Source organism: Gambusia affinis, linkage group LG24 (genome assembly GCF_019740435.1).
Source record: "Gambusia affinis linkage group LG24, SWU_Gaff_1.0, whole genome shotgun sequence".
NCBI classification, from domain to species: domain Eukaryota; kingdom Metazoa; phylum Chordata; class Actinopteri; order Cyprinodontiformes; family Poeciliidae; genus Gambusia; species Gambusia affinis.
Window position 1 is genome coordinate 4283512 of NC_057891.1, and position 20918 is coordinate 4304429.

General features: G+C 38.7%; 2 protein-coding genes across 9 annotated transcripts; one reads left to right on the forward strand and one right to left on the reverse strand.

Moving 5' to 3' along the window:
• Positions 1–303: 303 nt before the first annotated feature.
• txndc16 (thioredoxin domain containing 16) lies at positions 304–17205 on the reverse strand. 7 transcript variants are annotated; one of them, XM_044110106.1, is made up of 21 exons: positions 17123–17196; positions 7678–7746; positions 7214–7391; positions 6994–7076; positions 6842–6915; positions 6494–6568; positions 6136–6257; positions 5918–6008; positions 5561–5729; positions 5304–5473; positions 5155–5215; positions 4934–5045; positions 4703–4849; positions 4565–4624; positions 4095–4293; positions 3532–3668; positions 3246–3330; positions 2854–2995; positions 2106–2275; positions 1823–2013; positions 304–1149 (listed from the first exon to the last, which is right to left on the reverse strand). In XM_044110106.1, exons 2-21 carry the CDS (start codon positions 7735–7737, stop codon positions 962–964), a joined length of 2514 nt encoding a protein of 837 aa, XP_043966041.1. In that variant the 5' UTR covers positions 7738–7746; positions 17123–17196; the 3' UTR covers positions 304–961. The 7 variants fall into 7 exon arrangements, with proteins under 7 accessions (XP_043966041.1, XP_043966043.1, XP_043966042.1 ...); XM_044110108.1 differs by lacking the exon at positions 17123–17196 and adding an exon at positions 9348–9447; XM_044110107.1 differs by lacking the exon at positions 17123–17196 and adding an exon at positions 8096–8212.
• On the forward strand, positions 8989–20700 carry gpr137c (G protein-coupled receptor 137c). Of its 2 annotated transcripts, XM_044110112.1 has the most exons (9): positions 8989–9681; positions 13777–13826; positions 13948–14055; positions 14161–14299; positions 15203–15352; positions 16218–16343; positions 16429–16553; positions 17146–17360; positions 17507–20700. In XM_044110112.1, the coding sequence occupies exons 1-9, from the start codon at positions 9307–9309 to the stop codon at positions 17533–17535; spliced, it is 1317 nt and encodes a 438-aa protein (XP_043966047.1). In that variant the 5' UTR covers positions 8989–9306; the 3' UTR covers positions 17536–20700. The 2 variants fall into 2 exon arrangements, with proteins under 2 accessions (XP_043966047.1, XP_043966046.1); XM_044110111.1 differs by having other exon boundaries at positions 8990–9681; positions 17146–20700.
• Positions 20701–20918: the final 218 nt, after the last annotated feature.

Here is a 20918-nt window from a genome sequence, read left to right on the forward strand (position 1 = left end):
AATAAAATTTTCTGTCACAGGTTTTGCTGCCAAATAAAATTAGAAAGTATGAGGTATTCATGCTAAATGAATGTAATAATTGTTAAATAGTAAATAAAAGTGAGGGTGGAAAAATTTAAAACTCAATGTTTTTTATATATGTTTTCCATAGAATTGTTTGTTCTGTTTCATTTCTTTCAGATTTTGACACAAATTAAGTCAGTTTTAATGTGGCTATGCTAAAATAAAGCATGGTATTTAAAGCTAGCTGGCAGGAGAAATCAGTAGTATGATGCAAAAGACAAAAGAAAAATCACATCAAACTTTATTTGTAAAAATAGCACCTGTTTTTATTAAAAACAACCCAATGAAATGTTTTCAACTTGATGCTGAACCGTCTTTCAGTCACAGATACTCGGTTTGTTCAACAGTCTTCAGTAGCAGTTGAGGTGAGCCACAAACATCTAACAGTGACACATGCAGCCTTCAGGTTGGTGGGAAATAGAAAGAAATGCATCAGCCCATCTGATGAAACCCCAACGTGATTCACGGTGAATCAGATGCAAAAACCACAGAAACCAGGAAATGAAACAGCGACAGTCAGCAGTGCTGAGGTAACACCTACAGAATAAACCTCCAAAAACTTGGTAATTATTTCACTTAACTATATATAAAACATTATATCTTAGTACACTTGAAATAAAACACAACTAGCTTTCAAAAAAGAAATATGAACTTGTTTTACATGAATAATTCTTAAATAAAGTACTAGTCTCACTGGCATATTATTACACTTATAACATGGAATAAATGTCTTTTTATAAGTGAAATAATCTGGACTTTTACTTTTTCATCATTATTAAGGAATTATTTGTTTAAAGAAGCTCATATCTTGCTGAAAGGTTGCTTAAAATAAGATAAAACTAAAATATTTACAGTAGAAACTAAAGTATTCAGTAAGATTTTGTGTCATTTACATTTCTTAGAGTTCAGAGTGAAATTTTGAATTCACATCAAGACGGTCGTATGGCATCGCTTTAGTCACTAAATGTTCCTCTGTCTTCACTTCCTCTTCTTCTGGAGGACGAGGGTCGACTTCCTGCATGTCCATGACTTTCAGGAAGTCGTAGAACTCAAAAGCAGGAGGCCAGCTGTCCCCACCCAGCATCCCTGTGGAGTCACAACAAAGCCGTAGAGCTCAAGGTAAAACAGATTTAAAACTCCCACTGCTCCAACAAAAACGGTTTTTAACCCAGAGAGGCTGGAGAACTCTGGTCGTATTTTAACAATCCAGTTACATTATTACATAAGAAAAAATAAATCATGAAATAAGAGCCTGCTGACTCTAATTAAAGCCGAAATCTTCATTTGCATGGAAGAAATGAAGGTTGGCATTTCTTCCATGCCAATAAAATAGAATAAAAAGTTATATTTTACTGGCAGCAACAGATTGTGTGTTTAACTAAAAGACTGTTTTATATTTATATACACATATTCAGGAAAACAGCAGAGTTCGTTTACATCTAGAATAAAAACCCACCAGTTTATAAATGAATCGATGACCAACATATTTGATGTTGATAATGAGAATCATCAAAATGTAATGTTGGTTGACTTCAAAAAGTGTTTAAAGCACTTTGAACTGCCTTGTTGCTGAAATGAGACTAAAAAGTGATTCTTAAAATCCTAAATTTAGTAATATTGGGTGGATTGTTTAATAAGTCACTGTTGTCTAAAAGATTTGACAAACCATTTGCTGTAATCTTTATGTGGCACAAACACGTCCGTCGTTACAATATTAAATATTTTAGAATAATTCTAGGATTTTCTGTCCTCTCTGTACCTGCTGGTGACTCCGTCCCGTCCTCCACGCTCTGCAGCCACTGCAGCACAGAGCCGGCCAGTATGGGAGTGTTGGGTGGATACTGGTAGACTTCGTCTCCACTGGGTAAATGCGTGAGCACCAACGCAGGAAGCGGCGGCAGAGAACCGAGGTATGAACCCAGAACAGACAGACCAGCTGGAGTGCGACCGCTGAAACAGACGGCGTGAAGCTGTGGGTTGTTTTCTGATGCGAAAGGAAATTATTTGTGTTTTATTTTTTTTAAACTGATGGTTATTTGTACAGGTGGATCCAGCAGGGCAGGTATCGCTCCGTCCTCACGCCTCTCATCTGGTCCACCAGCGCCTGGTTCTGCCTCTGCCCGATCTCGTCCTCTTCCTCTCCCACGAAGAGGAGGAGGAGCGCTTTACCCAGCGACAGAAACGACGGCAGGTTTTCCACGGTCAGCTCAGGCTGGGAAGAAAATAGGAATAAAACGTTAATCCAGTGAACTGAAGCTGCAAAATACGTAAAACGAAGCGTGTAAACGAGTGTAAAATGAAGATATTGAGAAGAAAACGTTGTGAGAATCAGAAGGAAACCCAGTTTGTGCTAGCTGTGGCGCAGCAGGAAATATTCAAGCAGCAATTATTTCTCTAAAAGAGGCAAAAGCAGCGTTTGAATCTGCTGAGGAGAAAAAAGCAGCATGCAAAGAAATGTTTTTGTTTTTGCTTTTTTGTCGAACATTTCAGTTCATCAAACCAGTTTAATATAAACTAATGTGGCTTGATTGCAAAGGTTAAAAGATATTCATAAAGTAATATTCCTGGAAAACCTCATGTACACTGACGCACGGTGGCGGAAGGGTTATGATTTGGGCTTGTTTTGTAGCTACAGTACAACTAATTCAACCATTTATTCTACTATAAAAACAAACCAAAAGAAAAAACAAACACACACACAGACAAACTAGTTTGTATTTCTACATGACAACGTACTGACTGCTATTCTTTTCCCCCCATTTGCACCAAATCCTAAAGAGACACACGTACCACTGGTTGGAGGAGTGTAGTGTGGATTTGGGTGAGCAGATCTTTAGATGATGATGTCACAGGCAGCACTGAAGGGTGGCTGAGTTTCCCCCAAGAAGGAAACAACAACACCGCAGGAGGCACCACATCGTACTCCACAGCCCTACGGAGAAAATGTGTGGGAAAAAGTTTATTTGCTTCTGGAAGCTTTTTGTAACACCACAACTACAAAATATTCACTTTTTACTGTTTATTTAATTTGCTACCCCATGTTTTAGTCACTTTGACTCAAATGTAGTGGAAGAAACTTTTGTGAGTAACTTTTCACTCCAGCAGCGGCGTAGGAGGAAAAACAGTCAAGAAGAAACGATATGAAAACAGCAAAAGACGTGGAGTGAATTTAAAGTTGGCACCATTTCTCCACCAGTCCGTCTCTCAGCAGCCCAGTCAGAACTTCTCCAGTTAATAACTTTGCTGCTTCGGTGAACACGGACAAATCTGGGAGAGGAAGAAAAATCACAAATCAGATTTTATCAGAGAGTAAATTACAAAAAAAAATAAAAATCACAGAATAATTCTTCAACCTGCCCAGTCTAACCATTATCTATTCTCTATTATACTGATATTAACAATGAAGTACAGCCACCAGTACACTGTGATTGTTCTGTCACATCAATGTTTTTCACGACAGACTCCCACCTGTCTGGCTCTCTGTCCTAAACAAACCCAGGACCTTATGAGGCCGGTAACCAGCCAGGTCCGGGTGAGGAACTTCCTGAAGGAAAGATGTCACTTCCTCATTGGTGGACAGCAGCAGAGGAGAGGCCATGCGGCTCCTGGTTTGGAAGAAAGAAAAAAGAAACAAGGGCATAGTTTAAGTTTTCTTACAATAAAAGTTGGAAATTTGAATTAATCCCACAAAGTGATCAAGTAATTATTAACTGAATTACCAGAAATTACATCAAACCGCTGTCAGTTGGATTTGTTTTAAGTATTCAACAGGCTGAGTGGAGATAAACTTCGTCACTGCAGACAGAGAGTCTGCATGGCATAGCATGACGTGAGATTGAAAGAAATAATCATTTCGAGCTGCAACATTTGTGAAGCGTTTACATCAACTTTGAAGCTGTAAAAGTCTTGTTACAGAATATTATGACGCGTCCAAAACTCTGTGATTCTGGATCGGTGTTAAGTTCTTTTGTGCTTTTCAGATAGTTGAGATGAAAAATTCAAAATGTTTCCCAGAGGTTGTGTGTTCTTACATAATGATGAAGCGATGCAGCGCCTCCCTGGTCAGCGGTCCGGTGTAGCGCTGGGCCGCCTGCTGAGGTTGGATCAGCAGAACGCTGGGGAACTCCGTGATTGGCTGAAACGGGACGGCTGTGCCAGGCTGAGCGGCGCACAGGTAGGTCCACTCTCCACAGTCGACGACACACATCTGGATGTCGTCAACCCTGGAATCTAAAAAAAACCCTAATCATTTCGGAAAATAAAAATCTACTTTACATGAAATTAATTTTAAATGAAATTTAACTCCTCTTTGTGAATGTTTGTGAGAACAAAACTGTTTGAGATGAAACACTGGAAATCATAACAACTTGTTGAGAAAACTTCTTTCATTTATGCCTTAAAATGTTTAAAATGTAAATTCTAAGCATAAATGTGGAAATAAACCTCTTCCATGTTTTGTTGTGAACACAAACTGCACCTGTTGCAGGTCTCATCTGTTTACCTTCAAGTTTCTCTGCAACTTCAATGAAAGATCTGAGGAAAGCCATTGAAACAGCGTCCCCTGGTGGCCAAAATGACATCTTCAAATCACAGGCGCAACATTAAACAGACTCAAATTGTGTTTAGACTAAAATCTTACATTTGAGGTAGAACAGCACCACCGTGAGGCCGCTTTGTGCAACTTCAGAGTGGAAGTTGTCAGAAGTTAGTTGTGTGACCGAGTCCAGGTCCAGGAAGTGACCTCGGTTTCTGTACACCTCCGCTGCGACTTCATCGTCCAGCTCTCCTGGTGACACACACGTTCACACTCCTCTCTTTTCCATGCTTCAAGTTTGAATTCTCTGAAGAAACATGGAGCAAATTTTCTAACCTGAATGTGAGTCTTCCTCTTCCTCTTCTTCTTCTTCCTCCTCCTGCTGCTTCGTGAAGAGCTCCAACACGTCGTCCAAGCTGTGTAAGGTCAAATATTTCACCTCAGAACTCTGCAAACAAAATAATATATACAAATATTTTTATATATATATATATGTGACTTTTTAAACTGTAAATGAATGAAGCTACAGGGAGAAATAAATGAAATAAAAACTCTACCTTCTCAGGCAGTCGGTAGGCAGCGTTGTACTTATCAGGGGTTTTAACTGCTGGGCTCTGCCTGATAAACACAAACATCAAACAAAACCTGAGTTACTTAAACCTGATTTACATGTGGTATGTTTTTAAATCCGGTTGGTTCTGCACACCTGTGCACCAGCAGCAGCAGGGCGAGGCCTCGCAGCCTCCAGGCCAGAGCGCTGGCCGTGTCCAGGTCCAGGTGTTTGGTCGCAGGGTGAGAAAACAGGAAGACCTGAGGCGTCAGCTGGTAGGGGAACTGCGGAAGCGGGACTGACGAGGGATCGATGAACACTTCGGACTGATAAAAAGGTAAAAACCCAGATGTTTCAACATCTTTCTACTAGAAAAGTAACCATTCCATCTTTTTCTGATGGACTGTAAATACCACAAGTGGAGCCTCCATAAGCTGCAGGAAGGTGTGCAAGCTCAGGGTGGACAGGGCCGTCCTCATGCGCGTCAATGGGCAGCGCTCGGAGGTCACAGGGGTCATGACCGTACCATGAACTCTACAGTGGACAAACCACACCCTGGAGAGCTGGGACGATTCATTAACTCTGCAAAAACATGTTGTTATTGCTTTACAGCTGCAGTTTGTAACTCCAATAAAAAGTATGGTTTTCACATATTTGTTAAAAGTATCATTATGTAATATTAGATAATCTGTGAAAAAAATGTAGCTCCTCTGCTTTCTTCCAGTGCTAACTGTAGAAATACAAGACTCAGTCAGAAAAATAAAACATACCCTAACTCCTTCAGTACTGGGCCTCCAGTTATGAGGATGAACTGATACTTGGATCCGTAAACGTACGCCGTCTCCATCAGCGATCTGTGTTCTGAGAAGCATATCAGAGATACCATGTGGTTTATTTATGTTTGATTTCTGTCATTTAGGAAAACTCATCAGGTAGGAGCAGAACAAAATCACCGCAAATCTGTCATTTTGTTGCTTTAAATCTTCACCTTGAGTTCCAAGGCTGCGAACGTAACCGAGAACAAAGTCCTTTGTCCCTTTGGCTGCCTTCTCCAAGGTCAGCAGGTCGCCGTCCGTGTGGACGTACTTCACCTCGTCATGTAGAATGGCGCTGGAGGGCAAAGGGGCAAAACAAACATCAACAAAAATGTGGTGTAGCTTTTATATTAGCTTCACCGAGTCAATTCTAATACAAATACACATCACACTTTTACAGTATTTTTTAAAAAATGTTTGTTTCTGTTGGTCTATCACATAAAATCCCAATAAAACCTGTTTTTGGTTACGACACCATAAATCCTCAAGCCGTGTCACTCAGTCACAGTTCAAATTGGTGCTTATACTTACAAGAGGACTTCAGCCACTATGGAGTTGACATCGAAGACGGTGTCCAAGCTGAAACGTAAGAACTCTTTGCTGCCTCTACAAACACAAAGATGCAAAACTGCAAACAGTTAGAATAACACTAATGCAGTCAGCAGGCCGATAATATCCTTCGTTATATGAATGCATAATGGTCATGATTACTGAAGCAACTTTTAAGCTAATTTGTGGTCATCTTTGGTCTCATTAGTTTGTGCTTCTCTTCATTGCCACTGAACTATGGGGATTTAATCATTTTAAATTGTAGAGATCGTTTACAGCAAACATTCTCTGAAAAGCTACAACTGATCATTTTGTATCTACACAACCTACCTGAACAGAAAAGCTCTGTGTTGTTGCTTCGTATCTGTACAGTATGCTTCAATCGGCTCTTTTTTACATGTGACCTACGAAACAAAACTTCATTTTTTTGTACTAACGTTTACAACAAACGGAGCAGACATCATGAACAAAGCTCCTGTCACCTTGCCCACTAGCACTCCGTAATCCTGCAGAGCTTCGGCTGATTTCTCTAACTCCATCAGGAAAAGAGAGATGGTGGGAGAGACTAGAGACGACAGAGGAGAAACGGGAATTATGTTAGGTTGACTGTATTTAAATCAAATCAGATTAATCTATGTAAGAATATATGAGAAGATATTTGCATAAAAATAAACTGTTTGGTTTACAGAACCGTGTGTTTACCTTGTTGCTGAAAATAGAGGAACATCATCTTCCCAGACAGCAGCCTTTCGTGGAAGTCTGCAGCTGTGATTTCAATACGGTTCGACATATTGGCCTTTTCATGGCATCCAGCTGAGCTGAACCACAGCAGGACAGCAGCAACACAAACCCAGATCCTTAACAGACTGCACTGTCCTCTCTAGGAGAGAAAACACAATGTGTGGTAAAGATATTCACAAGACTATTTCGTCAGTGGAAGAATACATAACACAAACACTTCTGAACCATGATGGTGTATTTGGAAGGGGTGTGAATATCAACACAACACCAGTCTAACCTTTAAAAGATACATGAAATATTCAAAATTATCGTTTTACTAAGACGTTTTAAGTTTTCAGGCAAAACACAGAATCCATACGTTAGTAACTTAGCTTGAATTATTATTACATTTAAAAAATAATTTTTAAAAAACACCTGACATTTACCTGAGAAGTATGAGTTCGGGGAGATAGGGGGTCATTTGGTGGCAAGTCTGAAGAGGCCATTTTACTTTTCTTAGAAGAAAAAGCACATAAATCCCAAATAAATTCCATATTTTGGAATCTCGGTTTATGTCAGGAGCGATAGGATATTATGCTTCATCAACTAATAGCAGTCTGTGTGCTCGCCCATAGATATTTCTTATTCATTTTTGACATTTACGTTTCTTGCACCAGAAACGTAGGTCTACGTACTTATAAAAGCAAGATGCTCAATGCTATGCGTTAAGAGCGCTGCGTTTACAGTAAACGCAATGTTTCCTTTAATTCTTTCGAAATAAAAGCAGTATCCTAAATGTTCAAAGCTGAAAACTACTCTGTGAGATCTTATATTTTGTTAAGAAATACCAATAACAACACATACCTTGATTTTTGGTATTACATTTAGCTTCGAATTGATTAATTAAGAATAGTAATCTCGCAAAATCTCAATTTGAAATGACCACGATTTTACTTTAGAATTTTCATGCGCCATCTTGTAAATTGCTTGTACGGCTCACTGCCAGCAGAAACGCCCACTTACTTTTTTGTAGACCAATCACGTCCAAGTATAACTTTCACTTCAACCAATCGCTACTGACAAGTGAGAAAGCGTTCCTAGACAAAGACGAGTAGAAGCACGTAGGCTTGAAGCCATACGTCACCGCGTCCGCCATATTGCGAAAGGCGTTTTATGTGGAAAACGAACACAAATGTGCTCAGAAACAATATCTACGCTCAGTAGATATTTATGATTCATACACGGTAATCTATGTTGATTTCAGACTGAGAAATAGTGATCAATGGGTCAATACTGAACAATAAGAAAATAATAGAACTAAGTGTTTATGTCACTAACAATGATGGCGCAAACGTAAACGTATCAACAGACTATATAATAACAATAATAATAATAATAATACGTTATGTGGAGGCTTATGCGGTGTCTATGGTTTTATGTCTATGGTGGTGTTCTGGACCTACAAAGCTGACATCATTATTGACCAATGGGATGGATTTGCTGTGGAGGCTGGTTGCAGGATTAGCCAATAGAATTCCAGAGTGGAAAAAGGGGGTGTGGCCTCTTTTTTGCTCACTCAGGAAATGTATGTTGGAAACTAGCTTGAAACTGTGGCTCAGTGCTAAGCTGTGCCTCCACGTAGTTGATTGTTATCCTGAACCAAAATGGCGGACACCAAAAGCCAGTTTCCGCTTTCGTTCGAAACAAGGGGGTTGGTCTAAAACTGCATCACAGCTGATCTGGAGGTTTTCCCCCCCTCAAGTTGTTTTTTTGCAAAGAGCAGCTTTGCAGACAATCACAGAGGCACCTCTCTTGTTTTTCTTTGGCTCCTTCTAGTTATTTTTTAACTTAGCTCATTTTAAATGTCGAACCATTCATTTATTCACTAGTTTTTTTTCCAATCGGAGAGCCAATTTTTGGGTGAATAATGTCACTTCTTTTTAAAAGAAACTGTTTTTATCTCATTTTTGCGCTTGAATACCGTCGCCTTTTTGCCCTCCATGGTAAATGCAACCCAGGTCTGACCCACTTTTAGCGTCTTTCCCCCCCGCACCTCCCACAAGCATCAAGCGGAGATGTTTTCGCCAGGAGAGGAGGTCGATTCCGATTTGTTTACCTCTCTGAAGGAGTCATCCGGAGATGCGATCTCTCCAACACTGGAGCTCAGTTTGACCACCGTCTACACCGTCCTCTACTCTTTCCTCTTTGTTTTCGTCTACCTGCAGCTCTGGCTCATCCTGCATTACGGCCACAAGCGCTTCAGCTACCAGAGCGTGTTTTTGTTCCTGTGCCTGCTGTGGGCAGCGCTGCGGACGACTCTCTTCTCTTTCTACTTTAAAAATGTGGTGCAGGCCAACCAGCTACAGCCTCTGGCCTACTGGCTGCTCTATTGCTGTCCCGTCTGCCTGCAGTTCTTCACACTCTGCCTGCTCAACCTCTACTTCACACAGGTATGTGTGTTTCTGTGTGACCCGATTTCATAAAAACAGCTGAGCGTGGAGTTTTCCGGCTATTTCGTGGTATAACGACCCACTGTCAAAAATGGGCTAAGATCGGTCAATTTGCAGTAAAAACGAGTTGACCTTTTGTGGCTTGTTTATTAATTTTTAATTTCAGCAACAAAAAAGTCAAACTTAAATGCATTTTGTTGGGATTTTATCTGGAGAGAGCATTACATTGTAACTCTGGAGGAGCTGCAAAGATCCACAGGTCATGTTCTAGGAGCTGTTGACAGGGCAAATATTCATCAGGAACTGCACAAATCTGACGTTTATGTGATACATAGGGGCGCCAGGCTAGTCGGGGCTCCATAAAACGGCAGAAAAATTACTTGGTCAGCATCTTCTGTATTTATAATCAGCTGCTGCATGAGCAAATATGAACAATAACAGATTACGCTCTTCCCCACAGTTAATATAAAAGCCCTCCAGACCCTTTGAGAGCACCCCTATAATGTATTGACATATATCTCAGAATATACATAGTTGAGCCCCTGGCTGCACATCGCCACCATGTTTCTGATCAGACCTGAAGGAGAGGTGGATGGAGGCAAATACTGAGCAATACTGCAAGAAAAGGCTCCAGAAGACTAGCGATTGGGGTGGAGATTCACCTTACAACAAGACAAAAGCCTTAAATGGTGATACTGCTTGAAAGTTTATGTTTAAATGTCCAATTTGACTAAGCTTGAGGTGTCTAGATATGCAAAGTGATTAGACATGCTCAAAAAACACTGGTCCTGACTGGTTCTGCAAAGTATTTAAGTGGGGTCATACATTTCAGATTTTTATTTTGTAAAACTGTTGCCAACCATGCATCATTTTCTTCCACTGTGTCAATCTATCCCATTATATCCCAATAAAATACATTGTAATTAGTGGTTGTAAAACTTGCATGAAATCGCAACTGGTTGCCTTTCTCCCACCATGTTGGACCAGTTTATTGGTCATGTTGTTGTAGTCTTTGCACTTTACAGCACAAAAGTTATCAAGCTCTTTTAGCTCACATGTCACTGAACTCTTGCTGCAGCAAGTTCACCTAAAAGGTCTTTCAGCAAGCACCAGATGGTCCAGCATGCAGCGGGGCACGTGGTGGGGTCTTCAGGTCAGATGTTTACATACAGTCATATTAATTTTGGTCTGTGGTTAGACTCCACTCAAACAAATGTTTGAGGAGACCATGTGTAGTCACTAATTATGTAAAAAAAACAGGGGGGAAGGAACCCAGTTGTTTGGTTGCAGCTGTTCAACACCTGTGCTGTGCACTCCAAATATCAAAGACCAGCTTGTCTCCTCGGTTTGCAAAAGCCTGGTCCACATTTGCATGCACTGTACAAAAAGAAGGAAGTTCGTCTCGCTGGGTGAGTCGTGATTTGCTAATGCAGCTCATGGTGTCATATGACTGCTGAATAAACATTGTCACCCATCCGCTGACCTCTGGCCAACTTTTGCATTCATGCTAACCTTCAAGTTGGTAGATTTAAGACAGAATTAAAATTTCTTCTAAACATGACTGAGTATTTAACCAGCTTTATTGTTAATTACCATCATGCCTCTTGATTCCCGTCTTTGTATCTGTAGGAACATGTTTATGTCAGTCATGAGAACATGTGACAGGCCAGCTCAGAGATGAAATTGTTCCTGATTGTGGTTTTATACGTCTGGCTGCTTCAGGTCTGAGTAATATATCAGATTCACATTTTGTTCCACAGCTCAAACTGGAAGCTGTTGTAGTTTTTATAACAGCAGCTGCTCATACTAACGCAGAGGTTTTGGTTCTGATGTACAGTTTTTGTAAAGCTTTGACCAGCTAATGTCAATTTGGGTCCATTTTAACTATAACACACAAAAAAATCCAAATATTTTACTTGTTTTTACTGTAAAAAAGTGTTTTTTAACACACAAATTGATAATAGAGTTGACATATTATAGGGTGATGGTGTAAATATCGTGCTGCTCTTGCTCAAAACTTATCACAGTCACATATTAGCTGTAATTATCTGTATAAATTATGTTGTCATATCATCCAGAAATAGAAAAAAAATATTCTGTGAGGAAGTTTGAGCTTTAAGACGTATTTATCTGAGCGTCATTAAATCTGTTTTACTAAAGGCAAATTGAGGCTAAAGAGCTAACTAGCATGAGACCGCAGTCCCATTTTATGCAAATTATTTTTTTTGCAGATGATACTCTGATTTGCAAAATTTCAAAAGGCACAAAATAAAAAATTTGACACAAACAATATAATACAAGCACTATTTCCTCAGGTAATCTTGGTTATTTTAGATTTGGAAAAGTTGACAATTTTCCTAAAATACATTCCCCATAAACCATTTAAAGTTATAGAGGATTCATTGCATCCACACACTTTCTTTAAAAGGGTAGAAAATTAACTGGATTCTCCAGAATTTAATGGGGAAACAGTGATTATTTGAGTGGCTCTGCATTGGCACAGGAACATATCTAAAGGACGCAGGTTTGGCCAAGGTCAAAGGTTCTTATCCTGACCGTCAGGCATCGCTGTCCTCCATGTTTTACCTGATTCCCTACATCTTCACAGCTTCTCTGGTCTTCATAACCTGATTAAATCACTGACCTGGTTGATTCCTCATGCAAAATCTTGCTGAAATTGTAATTATATTAAAATTAAGGGATATGCATGACATGTATTTTGGACTATAATTTAACCTTTGATGAATTTTGGCATTGGCTGGTATGAGATTCTTGTGATATAAAAACTTCTTTCACAAAAATCTGAAACAAGACTATACTGCATGATCTGACACTCTAGAGTGGAATTTTACTCTAGAAGGGAATACACATGTAGCACCTTTTTTTTTTGCATGACTGAACAAAGAAAGCAATCTTATATCATAATATATATTTGACTCACAGACACTAACTGCATTTAAATATCGTGCTGATCAGACCCAAAGGCCTATTGTTTACTTTACAGAGCAAATATATTTAACCAAAGTTGAGAAATGACCCGTACAGTTTACCCCCGAAGTCATCAAGGGCATTGAAGGCTGGTGAAAAGCTAACAGACATCGTGTCACAGCTGCCTAACATCCAACATTGCTTTCCTGATGAGTCAGTTGTACGTCCTGACTTTGTTTTAATAAAGGAGCAGACGGTCAAGTTCATATTGGCTGCCTTTGCTGGGAAAAGACATAAAAATGTTTTGTGTGCTAAGAGGATACGTTGTCTGAAGTGCATTCATACACCGAGCAGAAAAAGTATACAAGACTACAGAATTGCTTTGTTGACTGCTTGCTTCATCTCTTGGTTACAAATTACCCCGTTGTGGCCTACTTTCACATTACAGGCAGATCATGTGAGTGGGTGTTGGTTTAAGATGTTTGAACTAAATGTTGTTGACGTATTTAAGGACATTTGTGGTCAGTATAAGATGGTTTCAAATATTGTTATTATTAATTAAACACTGTAAGTCTTTGAAAAGAGAAAATGGTATGTAAAGATTGGACAAACAACATAAAATATATTATATTACAAAATATAGTCCTTGAAAAATTTAAGCGATCTCGATTACTAAACTCCCAGAATTTGAACTAATGAACAGTTTTAGTAATTATGTGTTTTTTATGCAGATGATAGTCAACTTGACCAGCAAACTGTTTGACATCGAATCACTGTTTGCCGGAGATTTTCTTCATACCGCTTCAGATTTGTCTGTTGTAAAGATGAAAAGTGTTAAAAAACAAGAACGTATGAAACTGAAAACAAATGGATTTAGGGGAATATGGATCACATTTTTAATTCTCTGGAGAGCAGCATGGTCTGAGGAATCATCTTAAATAACCAACATATTGCTGATCTTCATCAGCATAATTCAGCCTTTCGCTATGAGCTTGTGTTTGAATACTTCATTGAGCTCCAGGAATCTCCCTGAGCTTTGTTAGTTCACACTCTGGTTCTAAAACAGGCCCACTGCGGCGTTCTGCTCTCCAACGTAGGTGGGATCTCTGTGAAATGGTTTAATTCTGCATATCTTTAAAGGAATCTCTTGTGTTTTTCTTTCGCCAGGTGATGTTTAAAGCTAAAGCCAAGTATTCGCCTGAGCTCACCAAATACAAGTAAGTCTTTGATAGGTTAGGAATGAAAATCAGAGCCTTGTTGGGTAATTTTGATAGCTGATAACAGTCATTATCCTTTCTTCTTATTATTATTATTACTGTGCGACTCTTCTCTCCGTAGGGTTCCTCTGCGCTTGTTCTTTCTGTGTCTCAGTATATTTTTTCTGGTGGTCAATTTAACCTGCGCGTTGTTAGCTCAAGGAGCTCTGATTCACCCTGACCCACCGAGGTAAGCAATCGTTTCATATCTAGCTTCCACAGCAAAGTATTTCTCTTGCATGTTGAGTCCATTTTTTCTCTCTACACTTCCATGTGTTGCTCTTTGTTTGTACAGCGATGGGGGGATCAGACATGCAGTCTTGGCTCGAGTCCTGATTAACGACAGCCTGTTTGTCCTGTGTGCCATATCTCTTGCTGTGTGCATCTTCAAAATCGCCAAAATGTCTTCTGCCAACGTTTACCTCGAGTCAAAGGTAGAAAGAAAAGCATCCTTCACCAGTTTTTGCTTTTTGAGCTTTTTTAGAGATAAAGTCAAGTTATTATTAAACATTACTGTTGGACTGTTGTTCTGATGAGTTTGTGTAATTTGTTTTTGGAAAAATTTACTTGAACTGAGATTTGGAGACGCAGGGATTTCTTACCAACCCAACCTCAAAATCCAACATGGCTGCCATGTTTTAAAAATCAGACTTTTACAGTTCAAAGTTGGAAAAATTTACTGGAAAGCCAAATGTTTACCAACTCCAACTTCCAAATCTAAAGTCAACCTTTGTATGGCATTGATAATTATACTTATAAAGCTCAAATAGCTAACATTGAAGCTAACGTTAGCTTGCACAGCGACTACCAAATCCCGGGGGTTTTCTGACTTGTATCTAGATTACATGCATGTCTTTTTAAGCTCTGATTTCAACCTCCAAGACAAATAAAAAGTGCCACATTTTCAAATTACATCTTCACATTTTGAGTTTTGCTTGAAACTCTTTTACAGCTAGCTAAAAACATTTTATTTGTATTCCAAGCTACATGCTGTGGGTGAATTTCATTGATGTCAAACATACAGGAAGCAGCTTGTTAGCAAAGCTAACAGACTGAGGATGCTAATTCAATGCTTATTATTTCTGCTAGCTAGAGCATCTTGCTGTTTAACATAGAAATAAATTAAGGAGAGAGTATTACACCATTGGTAGAAATATTGTACATTATATTAAACCAAAATTGAGATTTATAAGCTAATGTAACTTGGGTAAGGCACATGGTAATATGCTTAAATTCATGCTTCAGGCTTATAATTAATCGTTTTTGTAATGCTTGTTGACCTATATTCAGTGGTATAGAGCTAGAGCTTGTTATGACACAATGACTCTTCCCTCCAGGGAACATCAGTGTGCCAAGCGACCGCCGTAGGAGCCGTGGTGATTCTCCTCTATACTTCCAGAGCCTGCTACAACCTAGTGGTGGTGGCCCTGTCGCCGCAGGACAGACCCAGCCCCTTCAGCTATGGCTGGTACAGCGTCTCCGATCAGGTACTTCTACCTATATGACTAGCTTTTATAGCACCTTGCTAAATGCAGTGCTAATCTGGGTCACGTGAGAGCCATAAAATCGAATTTATTGGACAGGGAAGTGCATACGTTTCAGCTAGAAAACATTGATGTTTGTGACGAAGATGAAACAGTGAATATTTTATGTAGCTGGGGTGTTTGAGTGCGTATACAACGCATCTTTAGAGAATTAGTAGAGCGGTGCTTAGCAGGGTAAAGGGTTTTGTCTGGATATAAATAACCACGTCTGTGTATCCTGACCTACATCAGAGGGTGGAGGCCTTGAGACAGACAACACATTTTGAAGGAGTTCCTTGTCTTTGTCAGACAATATAGACTCAATAAATCAATATGAGTATAATCTGACTTTAGTTCCTTTCATATAAATTACTGTATTTATATAATATTGCATGCTCTGCAATTTTCTTCAAGATTCTTAATGTTTCTCAACAAACTACAGTTATGAGTAACCTCCAATCATGTCTATGTTGTAAATTTCAGATTCTATATGAAAAAGATCTAAATATTGATCCAAAAGAAGCAGCAAAATTGAAGGGATTTTATGATCAGCAGGGGGAGACACCTGCAATTACAACTTCAGGAAATAAAAACAAGCGTGGGTTGGATGTCTTGATGTTCCAGTTTTGTACATTTTTTCATGTCTGTTTTATGCATGCCACCCTTTCAGATTACATCAAGTTTTCTGGGGGAAACTTTGTGGAGTTTGTGCTTTTAACATGACAAAGTGAGGAAGATGAATGCTTTGGTGGATTCATCCTCTCTGTTTGCTTGGTGACATCAGGTTTCATAATTCATATCGCAAAATGTTTGTGTTTGTGCTTTAAAGGCAGACGTACAGGTGATCAGCGGTGAGGGATACATTGTTTTTGGGATTATTTTGTTCTTCTGGGAGCTGCTGCCCACCAGTTTAGTGGTGGTTTTCTTCAGAGTCCAAAGGCCTCACCAAAACCTGGTAAGCTGATAATCTAGAAGTCAAATTATGCTGCAGATTTTGTCTTCTTTTTCTAGAATAAAAACCTGGACTCTGTTTCTTTCAGGCGCCAGGCGGCATGATCAACAGCCACAGTTTCAGCTCTAGAGCTTATTTCTTTGACAACCCGCGACGGTACGACAGCGATGACGACCTGTCAAGGAGCATCAATAGCAGATCTGATCGGGCCAGGTGAGCAAATAATCAACATCAAAACCAAAACGGCTGCAGACAGGTGGAAAAGATTCATGTGCACCAAAAGAAAGTTGTCACAAAGTACACAACATGCAAAGATAAAAAAGATTATTAAATGATTAATTTCATGTATTTAAGAATAAATCTTACTTTAGTAGTTTATATTCAATATAAAGAACTGGATCTTTACAGCTTGAATGTGGTGTTCATTGTAATTTACAGCATTCTTCACCTGTGGTGTCCCCCAAGGCTCAATTCTCAGCCCACATCTGTTCTCCATATACAAAACTTACTTCTGTTTGGCTTGACTTAAGGCATTGCTGCACTCACAAACAGTTTCAGATTTTAAATCACTGAAGAGATTAGCATGTTCAAACCTATCAGGTCTACTAATATTGTTTACTCCCAAATTATCACTGAGGCCAAGCGACTTGATGTAGTGAAAACACAATGAAAGAAATGAGAATATTGGGCTTTTGCTGTCACTAAACCTACATTTTCCCTATACTAAATATTTTTAAAACCAATTTTACCATTTTTTAAATAATGTTTGTTAGTAAACTTACCTTCTTGTCCCTTCCATTCTCAGTCTTCTGTCCACTACGCCTCAGATGGTAACGTCCAGCTGGTATGGCTCTATTCAACGCAATGGGAGTCTAGCACCGGGGGTGGCCTCCGCCCAGCAGCCACCTCCTTCCACGGCCCCACTCCTGTTTGCCCAAGGAAACATCCAGAGTCACCATCATCACCATCACAACTATTACTCAACCCCACAGAACAACAACTACCAACATCATCAACATAGTAACTATTATTCCACGCCGCAGAATTATTACTGCGGATCTCAGACATATTTCTGCACCCCACAAAATTAAATAGGAACCATTGAAGACTTTGGATAAGAAGATTACAAATGATTTAATCTTTTTGTTCCTATTTTGCTTGTACAGCTGCATCAACCTCAGTACTTTTCAATTAAAAGTGCTGACCACACAACTGGCTTCAACAACTGTGTGAAAATGTGGCGATACAATAAAGCAAGAAAGTTGGAACTGCAAGAATCCAGCTTTTTTGAGGACTTCAGCACAGATGAGTAGCATTTAACCACCAACAATAGGTGGAAAACAGGAAAACTGAAAACATTTCTTTTGAATGCTTTGGTCAGGGTAAAATAGAGACTGGAAATATTTGTGGCCAGATAATCATTCCACTTTTGAATTTAAATAGTAAGGAAACATTGACAACCGCTAATTTGCTCATCCTCAAGCTGTCAGTCAACAGTTCGGGCCACAGCAACACGGATAAACAAAATTTGTCAGTCTTGTTCGAGGTATTGGCTCTTTTACAGACATTTTACAAAGTCTTAAATGCAGAGTTCTGAGTGTTCAGACTCGCATGACAGGAATTAGTTCATGCTAATTCGCCAGTGCCTGCTGAAGTAGGAACCGTTAGCCGTGGGAGCAATAAGCCAAAACAAAAAAAAACAACCTCAAAATCAATTAAAGAAATTATAACTTCGTATTGTTGAAGTCAATTTATCACTTTTATTAAACTGTGGTTGAGTTCTGTTGAAACACAAAGAGAATAATAAAACAAATACTGTTAGGAAATAGCTTATGCTAATTTGCTGAAGCATGGAGAGTTAGCATTGCTAGCATAAAGTTTAAACTCTAAACTAAAAATTAAAAACTTTGTGTCATCTAAGTCAGTTTGTTATTTTTTATCAAAAATGGGACTGAACTGAAATAGAAAAATGGGGGAAAAAAAACCTGATAAGAAGTTTGCCGGTGCTATTTTGCTACTCACCGCTGTAGTCGGTTGTGCTAGTTTTGCTCGCAAATTAGCCAGAAAAGAAAAAAAAATTCAGGAAAAGTAAAATTGACAAAAAAAAATTTAGAAAGAATTTACGTTGCATCACTGAAGCCAATTTTTATTCTTACAAACTATGCTTATGTTCTGGGGCTAAACAAGTCCTAATATTATGTTGCTAAAAGAAAAAGAAAAACAAATATTTAAAATTTTGCTGAATCCAATTCATTGCTGTTATCAACTTGATCTGAATTATTTTGCAATACAAGGAGAACAGTGTAAAAAACATCTTATAAGGAATTAGCCAATGCTAGCTTGACAGTACTTGGTGAATCTGGGATATTAGCACTGCTAGCAGTTAGCAGAAGATTTAAAAAAGAAGCTGAATTTAAAATAAAAACAATTGGAAATATTACAGCATAATCCAGTTTATAAATGTTTATCAAATTGGAACAGAATTTTGTTGCAACATAAATTGAAAATTGTAAAAAAATAAAAATACTGCTAGTTATCGCATCAGATGCTCCATCGCCACTACATGGTTAATGGGTCCATGTGAGTTATATAAGCTCTTATAACTGTTATCAGTGTGTAATCCTTAGACCCCATAAATTTCTGTAAGATTTATATCTAGCTAGCGACCAGATGTGATTTGGTGTTTGCTCTCATTGCCTGGTTTTCTCTGTTGACTGACAAAAAGTCATTTTCAGTTTTCTTAATTGATTACAACATGGATTCCTTTGTCATAAGTATACAGGAAAAACATGAGACTGAGGGTGAATGTGAATCCTTTCAAGGTTGTCTGTTTTCAGAAAGCATACGAAGTACAAGAAAGCTTGTTCGTGACCAAAAGGATCTTTAATATGATCAGTTTTTGTGAGCTGTGAGGCAGAAATTTGCACTTAGTGGAAGATCACCTTCAGAAAAAAAGGCTTTTGAGCCTGGAATGTAGGTTTTTCTTCTCATACCTTATATTTTCTTCTGTAATTGTATGTACTCTCTTCTATTTATCCTACAAGGAAGAAAATGTCAATGTGCCATCACATTTTGTCATATCGGATAGTTGCATTCCTTAAAGAAAATATTTTTGCACAAGAATTAGTCAGAGGACGTATGCTTTTGTCTGCTTCCATGCCAATCAGTTTTATATGCGTGTTGTGATATTTTTATTGTAGGTGGTGTGTGCGTGTTTTCAATATTTGTCTTTGATGTTTAGTCAGCTTTTATACATCATTATTTTCATCAGATTGTTTTTTAACATATTTTGTAGCTTCCCACATCCTTCCTATATTTATGTTTTCACATCACAAGTTTTCTTAATCTTATGACAGCCTGTACTATTTTTTAAAATTGTATTTCTTTTTTTGTTTTGTGGTGTTTACAACCCACTTCTTGAACCAAAATCACTGCGTCTGTGGTTAATTACTAAGAAATACTCGCTCATGTCAAGCAAACCTAAAGCCTGGACTGAGAAAGTGTTTCTTATGCTGCTGTTTGCGCTTTGAGGTCCATTGCTTGTATCACCGAGTTATATCGGACTTTAAAATCCAGTGAAGGAGCCGAAGTTCTCATCGTTTGGGTCCAGCTTTTTAACAACGAAATGCATGTTTCTGCGTCTGTGCAGCATAATTTGCCACCGTTTCTCTAGCAAATCTGGTATTATTTGTGTGAAAGTGTTTTTAATCCATCTCCTACACAGAAAATGCAGTGATAATTCCCCTATCAGTTGTTTTATGGTATTGATGGTTATATCCGTGGCCATTCTGAATGTAACCAAATCACTAATGATGTATGCAAGAAAAGCACTACCATGTTTTAATAAAGGTCTACTGCACTGTTCAGACAATAGTAGTAAATATAAAATGTCAAACATAAACTGCAAATCAAACCGTTGCACAATGTCCTTATTGTTTCTGTTGCAGAGTTCGACTGCTGCCAACCTCTTCCCACTAGTATACACAGTCTGTCATGTGGCAGATTTTATGGACTAATAAGATTAAGAGAATCATCGTAACTGAAACTGGACACGAGTCCGGAAGAGCATGACCAGGCAGGGTTGCTGTCCTACCTGTATGAAGATTTTTTCAATGGAAAACCCTTCTGATGTTGCCAGAAATGTGAATTTGTTAAGAGTTATTTGGCAAACGGAAAGACATAGAAAGTACCATAGCAATGAAAAGAATGGCCCAGTCAAAGTCCATGATGAGAAAAATAATGACAGAAAGGTGAAAATAACTTTTTGTCCTCATGTACATCCTTTAAAAAACAGTTCAACCTGTACTTTGACTAAAATATCTGTACTTCTACTTGCAGGACATTAAATGGTGAAAACTGACGCTTTTCCATCATTTGCGTTATAAACGTGGCCTCAAAATATTAATTTGTTTTTGGTTAGAAAATAAACGTTCCTTAAACATCAAACTGGAATGAAAACAAACACTATAGAACAGATAACTTGACACAGGAAGTTTAACGTAAACAAACGCTGATAATGTTAAAAGAACCCTGGTGATTCAGTGTGCAATCAAAAAGATAATTATTACTTTCCAGTTA

Bases quoted from the DNA above. Each gene is read 5' to 3' on its own strand.
- gpr137c (XM_044110111.1), top strand. From the start codon at position 9,307: ATGTTTTCGCCAGGAGAGGAGGTCGATTCCGATTTGTTTACCTCTCTG. The intron at 9,682-13,776 runs GTATGTGTGTTT...TTCTTTCGCCAG, and splicing joins TCAACCTCTACTTCACACAG to GTGATGTTTAAAGCTAAAGC. The intron at 14,300-15,202 runs GTAGAAAGAAAA...TCTTCCCTCCAG, and splicing joins ACGTTTACCTCGAGTCAAAG to GGAACATCAGTGTGCCAAGC.
- txndc16 (XM_044110104.1), bottom strand. From the start codon at position 7,785: ATGGAATTTATTTGGGATTTATGTGCTTTTTCTTCTAAGAAAAGTAAA. The intron at 6,916-6,993 runs GTGACAGGAGCT...TTTGTTTCGTAG, and splicing joins ACGGAGTGCTAGTGGGCAAG to GTCACATGTAAAAAAGAGCC. The intron at 5,216-5,303 runs GTGTGCAGAACC...TGTGTTTATCAG, and splicing joins CTGCTGCTGCTGGTGCACAG to GCAGAGCCCAGCAGTTAAAA.